The 12766-nt window shown below is 39.5% G+C and overlaps 1 protein-coding gene across 1 annotated transcript in view; it reads left to right on the top strand.

Moving 5' to 3' along the window:
* Window positions 1-12766, top strand: part of PLA2G4A (phospholipase A2 group IVA) — a 149830-nt gene that overhangs the window by 37308 nt on the left and 99756 nt on the right. Inside the window, exon 3 of the mRNA XM_028530942.2 lies at window positions 5689-5770. Coding sequence (XP_028386743.1) covers window positions 5689-5770 — 82 coding nt within the window. The remainder of the gene's footprint in view (window positions 1-5688; window positions 5771-12766) is intronic.

Raw genomic sequence — 12766 nt, 5'->3', positions numbered from 1 at the left:
GGGAGAGGGGACTGGATTGGGAGTAAAAAGGAGAAAACTGTATTTGAACAATGATTAAAATAAAATAAAAAATTTAAAAAAGTCTTCTAATTTCAGTGAAAATAAACTGTATTTTTAAAGACATATACATTATAATATAATATATTATTATTCTATTTTATTGCAAGTGGAAAGATTTTTATTCGCAAAGGAAACTTGAGACATATTTCTGATTATGATTTTCTTTTAATAACGTATGCTGGAACTAACAAATTTTTTGCCAACTTAGGTGTTTTGGACATTAGGATCACTTGTATGTATAGCCAATCCATGACTGAGAATTTGTAAAGCAAGGTTAAATAGCACTGTAGATTGCAAATATATAAAATGATTGTTCTTATAAAAATGTGGGAGAACAGTAGCACACAGCCTGTACCTCTTAAATGTATTAGAATGACACTCCACACCACAAAACCAAACCAAAAATAAACGTCTTATTTTAAAAAGCATCATGACTCTTGGGTAAGGTCAGTGCAGCAATGGGTGGAGGCAGTCAAGAGGAGCTGGAGTGGGGACATCTGTATTAGTGTCAACAATGCAAATAAGGGGGGGGGAATAAACCTTCATTATTTGACAAAAAATAGAAAAAGAAAAATTCATTTCTGAACCCTGGCTCGGTGGCTCGGTCGGTTGGAGTGTCATCCCGATGCACTGGGTTTGTGGGTTCGATCCCCCGTCAGGGCATATGTGGGAGTCTACCAGTGAGTGAATGAATGGCGGAATGATGGGTTGATCTTTCTCTCTCTCTCTCTCCCTTCCCCATCTGTCTAAAATCAATACATAAAAAGATAAAATGATAAAATCATTCCTGAGATCTGTTGCTGCTGACTGTGGTGATCACTGTCTCTGTTTTCAGTACTGAGATTCCTGTACTCCTTATCATACTAACAGTCTTTACTTTTAATTTGAGTTAGAAGTAGGTAATGGCAATTGAACGGAGAAAAAAAACTTGCATGCAGAAGCTACCTTCTCCTCCATTGGATTTGTTTTGTGATTATTTCTTTGGTTCTTTTTCTACCAGTAGAGCTTTTAACAGATTAGGACAATCATCAAATTGATTTTGTACAAATTGACTGATCCTTTTTTCCCAGTGTCCAATCATTTTAGTTACAGATGTCAATATAATTCTTCAGAACGAATTTAATGCAGTAGCTATTTTCATAATGACTGGGTTATTGTAATATTGAAAAGAAAAAGTGTTGTGATTTTCACCATGGAAAATAGTATAGGTGAAGAAAGACCCTCAAATTAAGGTAATCCAAGACCTGAAGGCAAGGCTTACTCTTGGTGACTAAGTCAGTATACTGAGCTTATATTTGACATCTCAATTGAAATGTGGCATCTCTTTTTGGGCTGAGTCATTAGTTTCCTTGGGAACACTGGTTGTGGATTCAGTAACATCATTTCCTCTGGCACCATCTCTGAGGCAGAATGAAGAGTCTCCTATTCAAGTCAGAAGCTAGCTCTGTTCATACTAGTTTGAAATTTTATGCGATACTGGCCCCAGGAACATAGCAAGGGATTATCAAAAACTATTTAGATAATCATTGCTCGAAACTGAACCCTTTTCTCCAAGAATTTGCATGTACTTTATAGATACTTTCTTATTAATCATTACAGCTCTTAGAGATTGGCCTGATTTTGACATTTCTATTTCAAAAATAATTTACAGGTGACTTGAAGATTTATGATGTTTCCAAAATGAACTTGTAAAAAGTCAGGAAAGAGTTGCTTTGCTCCTTATTTCTTCTGAACAGTATGCAAATATTTAATTGGTTATATGAGTAGTTAAAAAGATTTAAGGCCAATGGAAATAAAGGCAAGTTAAATGTAAAGCAGAATGATAGGTGAAATAACTCAATTAATAGATGGAGATTAGATCAACTACAGATATAATAGATTAGGTTAACCGATTAGGTTATAACTTTCTATACCACTTTACTAAGGGAAAACTGTACTAAATACTAAAGTGAAATACTAAAGGTATTTCTATTTGTATTATTCTTTGTGCAAGTTAAGGAATGTAGAATGAATAAAATATTGGGAACAGCAAGACTGGATTCTAATTCAAGTCTAACTTGCACTATTTATAAGATACTGGGAAATGAACCACTTAAAATCTCACATTACTCACCCTTAAATATAACTAATAACACCTGTTTTATAGGGTTTGGGGAAAATTAAATAAGAATTTGCATCTAATAGAATGTCTAGCATATGGTTTATGCTCAGTGAATCCTTCAAATAACAATGTCTTTCTCTGTGCATGGCGTTAATAAACACTTGACATATGAGTACATTTGCAGCAATTTCAAAAATTGTGTTAAATAATAGATAAAATATTGCCAATAATTTATGTTACAAGGGAGTTTTTGACATTTGAAAACCCATGTGGTATTAGAAGTTCTAGGATATGGAAAAAGATCATAAATAATTTGGGGTGGTGTGCTATTACATGTAATAATTACTAGTGATTTCTCTTTAGTGGAGAAAACTAATCCCTAAATTGGGTCTTGAGAGCATCTACATACTCTCTTTCAAGCCCTGGTATCATTTGTCTAGAATCTTTTTTTTTTCATGTGCATGTCTAGTTGTTCCAGCATCATTTGATAAATAGACTGTCTTTCTCTATTGTATCGTGCTTTGCTCCTTTGTCAAAGATCAGTTGACCATATTTGTGTTATTTTATTTCTGGGCCCCCTGTTCCATTCCATTTGTCTATTTGTGTGTGATTTGACCAATATCATGCTGTTTTGATTACTGTAGCTTTTTAATAAGTCTTGAAATCAAGTAGCATCAGTTCTCCAATTTGGTCTTTATAAAAAAATTTTTAGAGAGAGGGGAAGGGAAGGAGAAAGAGAGGGAAAGAAATATCAATGTGTGGTTGCCTTTCAAGTGCCCCCCTATTAGGGATCTATCCTGCAATCCAGTCACGTGCCCTGACTGGGAATCCAACTGGCAACACTTTGATTTGCAGCCCACACTCAATGCGCTGAGCTTCACCAGCCAGGGCAAACCTTGGTCTTGTCCTTAATGTTATTGGCTCTTCTAGGTATTTTGCTTTTCTATATAAATTTTAGAATCAGTGTATTGATAGCCACAAAGTAGCTTGCAGGGATTTTTATTGGGATTGCATCAAATCTGTAGATGAAGTTGGGAAGAACTAATATGTTGACAATATTCAGTCTTCTATCCATGAACATAGAATTCCTCTCTATTTATTTACTTTTCTTTTTTTAAAGATTTTATTTATTTATTTTTAGAGAGGGAAGGGAGGGAGAAAGAGAGAGAGAGAGAGAGAGAAACATCAATGTGTGGTTGCTAGGGGCCATGGCCTGCAACCCAGGCATGTGCCCTGACTGGGAATCGAACCTGCGATATAGTTCTATTCCAATTGTCTTGCTACTTATGTGACTTTTGACAGATTATATCTTTCAAAAAATTGGCCCATTTAATCTAGATTATCAAATGTTGGGCTTCAAGTTGTTCCTTTATTATCCTTTTAATGTCCATAGGACCTGTTCTGAACTTCCCTCATTCACTTATATTTGTAATTTATGTTCTCTATCTTTTTTCCCTTATTTATATGGTTAGAGGCTTATCAATTTTATTTATATTTTCTAAGAACCAACTTTTTGGTTTCATTGATTTTCTTTATTGATTATCCAACTTCAATTTTATTCATTTCAGCTCTGATTTTACTCTTTTTCTTCTGCTTACTTTGGACTTAATTAGTCCTTTTTCTAGTTTCCTAATGTAGACTCTTAGATGATTGCTTTTAGATTGCACACACACATATACATGTTTTAAATATATATTTTATATCTGTATAAATATGTGTAGTATATATGTGTAATGTGTATTATATATACATGTAACATATACATGTTTTAAATACATATTTTACATATGTATAAGTATGTGTAATATATATTATTTAATGCTTTAAATTTCCTACTGAACACTATATTCTGTGTATTCCCCAAATTTTGATAAATTGTAGTTTCAGTTTCATTTAGTTCCAAATATTTTACAACTTCTCCTGAAACTTCTTCTTTGACATGTGTTATTTAGAAGTGTGATATTTAATCTCTAAGTACTGTGTGATTCCCAGCTGTCATTCTGTTACTGATTTCTAGTTGAATGCCACTGTAGTACGAGAGTCACTGCGTGAATATTCCATGTGAACTTAAGAAGAAAGCGTATTCTGCTGTTGCTGGATGAAATAGTCTTCAGATGGAAATCATGTCTAGTTGAGTGATGGTGGTGTTGAGTTCAATTAGGTCCTTAATGATTTTTTGCCTGTTGGATCTGTCCGTTTGTGATAGAGGGTATTACAGTCTCCAACTGTAATAGGGGATTCTCTCTCTTTTCCCTCTTTTTTTTTCTCCCCGGGGGAGTGCATGCATGTGAATTTTAGCTATAGTTTATGGCCATACACTTTTTTAAAAAAAGGTTTCATGTTTTCCTCACGATTGATAATTTTGTGTGTGTAGCATAAAACTCTGGCTACTCAGAGCTCTTTAAATACAGAAAGTATTTCTCTTGAAATGTTTTACATGCTTCTCTGCCTTTATAAATAAAATAAGCTCATCATTCATGACTTCACCTCTCCTCAATGCTGTGTTATGAATCTGGACATCAATTACCCTATTGACAGAATGACATTTTGAGAAAGTGTGAATCCTGTATAACTTTTAATCCCAGTAATCCTGGCCTTTGTGACTCTGTTTTTTACCATATCTTTCTGCTTCTTTGTTTTTAGGCTGTTATTATTCACTTGTCAGTAATATCAGTATTTTAGCTTCTTTTAATCAATTATGGAGTTTTTAACCAGTTAAGCAAGTGTGTTAAAAATAAGAATGATAGGAGTAGCTTATAAATGTGAGCCTCTTCTAAGAAAACAAAAATTCTTGAGCTTTAGATGAAGGCTTGTAATTTTTCAGTTGTTCAGAGAACTGTGGGTGTTCCCGCTTCCCCATTCTGTGTGCCGGCTAGAGTTGTTCAATAACTAAGTTGTAGTAAGGTGTTTGATAAAGCCTTCTACCTGTTCATATTTATGATATGAGGTCAAACTATTAGGCCAATAGAAACTTTTTAACACTGTTGCAAATGGTTTATAACACATGCATTACCATTAATATAAGGAGGTTACTTGTTATTGCCTTGGGTCCAGAGGATTTTGAAAACCACTCTGGAAATGTCTTGCCAAAAAAAAAAAAGGTTTTCATTGAACAGTAATGATGAAAACAAACAAACCTAAATAATGCAAACATCTTGCCCTGACCTTGCTTTTCTAAGGCAGGGCTTCTTAGTCATCCAGGACAAAGCCTGATTGTGCTCTTGGACTGTAGTCCTGATTTACATGTTTTCCCAAGTGCTTGGTAAACCTCACAGCAGAGGACTTCTGATAGTCGGACTGCAGTGACACTTCAGAGCATGATCTGAACTCCTCACTGATTCTATGATGGGAGAGAGGAGAGACTCAAGAAGGGGTCAGCCTGCGGACCAAAGGATGTTTCTGGTGTGCATGTTACTTCCTTTCAACTAGAATATTTTTTCATTAGACTCAAGGGAACAGTGAGACTCATTTATTTGGATTCTATCTTAGAAGTTTGTTTTTCATCTTTGCTGTCATTTTCTTTCCAGGTGGAGCACCAGTATTCCCACAAGTTCACAGTGGTGGTGTTACGTGCCACCAAAGTGACAAAGGGCGCCTTCGGGGACATGCGTAAGTGCCTTCATTTATTTTTCTGTGGAAAATGCAGAATTAGGGTTTACTCAGTTGCTTGAGTTCCTCGACAAGCCAGGGGCTGTGTCTTCTTTAAATGTGGTTATCTTTTTCTAGATCTCTGTATGGTAGCATTTTGAACAGTTCTCTGATGCTCTGGTGTCTGTAGGAGTAGGATTTTACCTTCACTTCCCATGAATTGAGAGTGCCTGAAGTCAGACAAAATGATTGTCTTCTACAGATCCTTAGAGTTCTGAAACATCCTATTTAACTCTGTTGTGGGAAGAGTTCTGAGCTGACTTCGAACGAGCCGCCTCTGGAAGTTCCTGTGACTATAGGATATAAAAAATGCAGTTCCTCTAGTTCTCGTGCCCCTGAGTATGTTTACCATGTGTGGCAATAGCTACAGAAATTGGTGATGACAGTCTGAAATGATGTGAACCAGAGCCTGAGAACAGTGTTGAATGAACTCCTTGGCAGTTCCCTCCTCCGTGCTGTAGAAAGCAGTTTCCCGGTCAGTCTTGCCTCTCCAGGGGCTGGCGGTCATTGAAGTGGGAATACAAAGACAGATGGGTAAATATGATGATGATGAGGAATCTGGTCAAGTTTTAGATTCCTTCTAAAACGCACGAAGGGCGGTCTCTCCCTCAGAACAGGTTTTGGAGAAAGAATGGGGAATTCAGTTTGTCAGTGTGGGAAACAGGGAGGGCTTCCCTGCTGAATGACAGGGTGCTTGAGGGAAAAGCATGTGGAGGATGAGAACAGGGCGAAGACCTAGAGAAAAACGGCATGTTCAAGGGCGGGAGGCAAGCAGAGCGCTTGTAAAAACTGAGAACACGTCCAGCGTTGTTAGCAAAGACAGTAGGTCAAGGAGGACACCCGCAGACATGACAAAGATGAAGATCTGAGATTTTATCAGAGACGCATGCCATGGGGAGAATTACACAATTGGATCTTTAGAAATGTTTTTTCTGGCCAAACCCTGTTAAACATATTGGAGGCGAATGTGGAAATACGCTTTTTATTTTGAAGAGCAGGAGGGGCTTGAGCTTGTTGAAATCACAGTGAAAATGGGCCAGTAGGCAGAAGCTAAGTACTAAGAAAAGAAGAATGTGGGCTCGATGCTCCAGACTGCGGTGAGTGAAGAAGGGCATCCAGGCAGCCAGTAAAAATCAGAGAAATAAAGAGGTGAACCGGAAGTAGAATTTAATGCAAGACCCTGGGTGAGCGGTGGTTGGCACGAGAGGTGAGGGGAACAAGGGCCACGCTTTCAACTCTAGTCTGGACTGGGGGCTTATATTCTGAATTTGGTTTCCTGCCTCAGTCTTACCCATTTAATCACTCCTTGGCTAACGCTTCTCTTCAGTTATTCTGATTTTACTCTTCATAATTCTTTGCATGTCCCTCATTCAAATGAGAATTCACTGGAAGGGAGGCTCCTAGGAAAGAGAAGCCACATGAGAAGCCACGTTTCAAGAAGGTTATCCTCCATGACCTTGAGAAAGACCCAGGCTGTACGATTCAGGAGGTCATGCTGTTAATTAGAAAAGCCAATCTTAAATCAACTGAAGACTATGTCAGTAACTTACCAGGCACGTACGTTACTGACTTGGTGTGACTTTGGAGAGATATAGTCATCTCTTACTAAGGCAGCAGCAAGCTCAGTCATGCAGTGACGGTCGGTGTCACTGCCCTTACGGTGAGCCCAGCAGCAGCGCAGGTGCTCTGTGTGAGTCTCCTGCAGCCGCCCTGGGTCTGACTGCTCCACTATGTCACCGGCGGCGGCAGGCACCTGGGTCCTGGATTCTTACACTTAGCGCAAGGGAGAGAGGAAGGCTGCAAGTGTCTTTCTAAATCTATTTGCATTGACGTGAAAAATGAGCATGTGATATTCACTCATCTCATGAAACAGGGAGCAGGCGTATTTGGGGTCCCCCCAGGTAAGACCCTTGAGCTCTAGAACCTTCTTTTTTAAGGTGAAGGACCCATGGAAGGATTAGTCACTGGAGATTAATCACTGGGAGAAAGAACCGTGCTAGCACATTCTGTTGGACTTTTCATTCAGCATTTGTAACTGAATTTTATGTTGTTTGAGTTAAACATTTTTTTTTTGGTTCAGCAAGAGGAAGGAATTGCTGCCAACCCTTTATATCACCTTAATGAGTTTGCAGAAAGTCAGGAAGAGATAAGAAGAAAGAACAAGGGAGAGTCCTAGGGAAATAAATTCTACAGTTAGTATGAAAAAGGAAAAGGACACGACACAGCACCAACACTGTATTTTCGAGGAGTCGGAGGGGGTTATAGTGAGAAAAGGTGTAGGCATGAGCTGCCCCTTTTCTAGGAGGAGTCAGGATGGCATTGCTGAGGGAGCTTGATCTATATACAAAGTGCCAAGGTCAGCTGAGTGAGGGGTGTTTGTGTATCAAAGTTGTTTAAAGGCTGGGAAAAAACGTCTAAGATAACAGAAACCTGTGCTCTCTTCTGTTGGTGATAGTGTCTGCATTCCTTTAAAAAGGCAGGTTTCCATAAAGCTTTACATGTTTGGGAAGAAGAATGGCCTTAGTGTTGGGCTTGTCAGCTTTGCCTACAGGTCTGCCCAGCTGGCAATGGGCCCAGCTTACAACGGGCCTTGTACGCTTGTCAGCTTAGTGTTGGGGCACCAGGGTGCCACCCAAAACAAATAATTGATTTCTGGTAAAATACCCATGTCTGCTCGCTCTCTCTCTCTCTCTCTCTCTCTCTCTCAGCATAAGATTATATGCATCTCATCTATCTTTTATTTTGTGCCTGGATAAATCCTATTCTGACTAGCTTCACTTAGAAGTACCATACTGCATTTCTAAAAAGCATAGTAAAATCAGCAGCACCCCATAAGCTGTCTTTGGCGGGGTCAGAGCGAACATTTTAATCATAACACCTCACTCATTTCCTGGTTTTTAAAGCCTGAGGGCACGGGCCGGCCAAGAATAGACGGCACCTTCCCAGACAGAGCCATTCTTCCCAGGATGCTCGGATGTAGCTGTCATACCTGGCGCCACCCTCCTCATGCTCTCACGTTAATGGCATATGAAAAGGGAGTCTGAAGTTCAAATTTGCACCTGAGTCACCACAGTCTTATTTTTAAAATAGGTAGTTTGCATTCATTTGGCCGTGTGAATAGAACTCTCACTTTGGAAGCTCTGGGAGGTTGTAGTCGATGTCACAGGTAACTAACAGGTAACGAGAGCAGAGAGCCGCAGGTCAGCATCCTGCCAGGTGCTGAGTGCTGGGTGGATGCATGCGAACCTCTGTACTGTTCCCTCCCTCTTCTGACAGACGATGTATGTTTTCAGAATGACCTCAGTGACTGTGAAATTTCAGTTGGTAATAAAATTTGCTTTGTGTGTATGTGAAATGAAACCCATATCCATGGTCACAAACCTCATTTTATAACCAAATGAGATAGCTGGAAGACGGTGGTGGCTTCCTCACAGTTTCTGCTGCTTCTGAAATGTGGTGGGGAAAATGTAGGTCACGTGGGATAATGGAGGCTAGTCTTAGAATTCAGAACTAAATAAATCAGAAGATGAACACCATAGTGTTTTTGAAACTATAAGATACCATACCTTGATAGATATGTTCAGTATCCCAGTTATGCGCATGTGCTGAGGATTCTTGTCCGGTCTCACTGGAAACTGAGCTCTTTCTCTTTTCAAAATGAGCATCATACACATTAGGTCTTTTAGGGACAGTTGTAGGATTGCAGGTAGATCTACTTTCCTTAAGGTTCAGGGGACAACAGAGCTTAATGCCAACATTTAAACTATAAGAATAAATAAATAAATATACTTGGGAGAACTATGCAATTGTATTTGAACCAGTCTTTGTAAGCTTATAATCTTCATAAGCTTAATGTCTTAAGGTACTGTTTTATGGCTTTCTTGAAAAACTTCAGCTTCTGCCTTTCATAATTTCTCTGTCTGTGCATAAAAGATGTTTTATTTCAGATAAACTTATAGCAAGATCTGTATCAGGTTCTCAGTTTTTAAACGGCTGAGCCATTTGCAGGACTGAGGCTGACCTCATCCCCCCAAATGGTGCTTCTCAGACTTGAAGGTACATGTGAATCACCAGGGCGTCTTGTTCAAAATGCAGATTCTGACTCAGTAGGTCTGGGGAGTAGATTCTAACATACGAATAATGCAGACACTGCTGATACATGGACCACATTTGGAGCGATAAGATCTAGGCATTTTTTTCCATTTTGTGTTTGTGTAGCCTGAGCCTGTAGAGCTTAGGAGCAGAAAAGACTTGAAATATTTTAAAATGAAAGAAAGATTTCTAAGGTTTTGGGGTTTTGCTGATATTACTTTTTTTAAAATGAAGTAACCATAATCATCTTAATGCTTTTCATTTTTTAAATTCCTGTAGAGGATTAATGACCTGACTTGGTACATTGTCATTGAGAAGAGTAATAAAAATAAACACAAATGCCTTAAACCTGTACCACAATCACATTATGCATGAAATTTCAAATTCTTCTATACGGTGATCATGATTATACCAGATTGCAAGCAATGGAAAGAAGTAGGGGATATAGTTTTATTGTCTCAAAGGTCACAGTGCATACTTCAAGTTAAATGATCAAATGTATGGAATGCACCATAAGTGCACACACATTCACAGATACGTTATTTCCTTCCTACACACACAGATATCCTCCATAAGTATTTTAATATAACTTAATTCTCCTTCTTTCTAATTTGTGATTTTGTGACATTTGAGACATCACTAAGACCCGGGCAGGGTAACGCTAGGGAGTCTGCTTTTCATTGAACAGCAGCGTTGGGACATACTATTTTCCTCCTGTCTGCCAAGGGCTGTTGTTGAGATGTGGCACACCTGCGGTGTACCGTATGTTGACTGCATACCATTTAGATAAATGCTTATTATTTGAAAATTGGGTTGTGCTCCGAAACGGAAGTTTAAAATGACACCTTTCACGTATTGTCAGAGACTATAGGTACAAAATGGGGCGATTCGAAGGGAATGGGAGAATTTAAAATGTTCTAGGCCATCTGGCTTCTCGTGGGATTCATGGAGAACCTTGGGTTTGTGCCATCGGTGGTCTTGAGGGAAGAAGAGACACCTGGGTCCTCCCTCACCTCTTCTTCAGAGATGTGTGGTCTGGGATGAGCCAGCAACCACCTGGCGTGGGACGTGGGACATGTGACATGAGGGATGCATATGGAGCATATGGAAGATGATATGAAATAAACATGGAAATTCCCTTGCAAATTGATTCTTACTACATATTCACAATCAAAGTAGCTATCTAGTACTAATTATTGGCATACACTCAATTTCTCTTATTGCACTGAGTTACTTTGTAAGGCTTTGCTGTTCTAGGGAGCAATTGCTCTTAAGAGCTAACACATACCGGTATAGTGACATGGATCATCTCCATAGCACCCAGATCCATAAAATCTCACCTTCCCTGATTCAGTGAGGTCTAAATCTCAGTAATCTGGACTCTGAGCCCTCCGTCACTAGATTAGGTGGGAGAATGTGGGTGATCCCCTCTCCAAGGACCCAGAGGTCTGCTAGGCACTACGTAGAGTTGCCTGTAAATGAGGAGCAGGGCCTGTCATAAGGGTGGCTTCCATCACTGGCGTCAAACCTCTGATTTCACGGACCGTGGATTCCACTCCCGGCTGAAATGCCTCTCCAGTAGTCTTCCCGGTGATCCCCAGCCACCCCAGGGAGGCCTGACCCCTGTGTTCAGGGCAACAGTGCTTCGAGTTCAGACTCCCTGGCCACCCTGCAGTCACCATCCCATGCCCAGTGCACAAGGAGCATGCCTTTCCACATTTGTACAAACTAAAGAAAGTCCAAACCCACGTAAGTTTTAGGAAAGGCATACTCTTTCCTCCAGTCTTGTCTCTCCAGGGCAGCGGCCACAATCTGCTCACCTCTGGGGCAACCCACAGAGTTAAACCTGTTCAGGAAATAAGAATCTCAACACAACGTGTTAATAATTCTGTGGCAAGGAGCTCAGAACTCCACCTTCCCATTTGTCTGTATGGGAAGACAGACAGGCTGTTGGGTATGTATGTAAAGAAACATCATCTGTGGAATCTTTTGAGAATCGCTGTCAGCAGCAAGACTGATGTCGAAATTGGTATGAAAATACAGTATCCTCTCTAATAGCCATTCTCGAATTCTGCAGCGATCAGCATCTCCAGAGAAGAGGCAGGTTATGAAAAGTCACGTTCTCCAGTGGCAAAACACTGCTCCCCAGTCCTCTGTCTCTGGGCGAGTTTCCTCTCTCTGTCTTCCTCCTCTCGTCTCAGCGATGTGAGAACTCAGTGAGCTGGTACATGTGAAGCACTTACGTGCCTGGGGCATAGAAAGCACTCAATAAATATTATCTCTGGTTGTTCAAATATTTCAGATATCAATATAAGACATTGATTTCTTATTTATAACCTTCATATGAGCCAAAGAATATTCTTTCTGTGTATAAGGATAATTTTCAGTTTTTCACCTTGAAGACAAGAAATTTCCAGCCTGAATTTCTGTGTTGGGCGAATTAATAGATTCTTTTTCTTCTTTTTTTAGCTTGATAGAAACAAATGGTAAAATGGTCCTTCCGTTGTCTAGTCCGATGCCCCTGGGCACATCTCCCTGTTGGGCTGCCTCACAGACCCCTGTGTGGCGCTTGTCACGCGGCAGCCTGCCCTTGGCCTTTCAGGACCCGGCCCGTGTCTCACTCCCTTTTTAGGACATCGGTCCTTGGTCTTGAGTCGGGCATGGTAGTGAGATCCCAGAGAATTTTAGATGACTAAAAAAGTACATATATTTTTATATATGTTTCTATATATATATGTAATTATATCTTTACATATATTTTTTACATATTTATATATATGTAATTATATCTTTCTTCTTGGCTATTGCTTCTTTTTTTTTGCTTCACTAGAGAGAGAATTTTGAAAATAATTTTACACTCCATTT

Source organism: Phyllostomus discolor, chromosome 14, assembly GCF_004126475.2.
Source record: "Phyllostomus discolor isolate MPI-MPIP mPhyDis1 chromosome 14, mPhyDis1.pri.v3, whole genome shotgun sequence".
NCBI classification, from domain to species: Eukaryota; Metazoa; Chordata; class Mammalia; order Chiroptera; family Phyllostomidae; genus Phyllostomus; species Phyllostomus discolor.
Note: the sequence above shows the minus strand (reverse complement) of the source record. Positions and strands in the feature narration are given on the sequence as shown.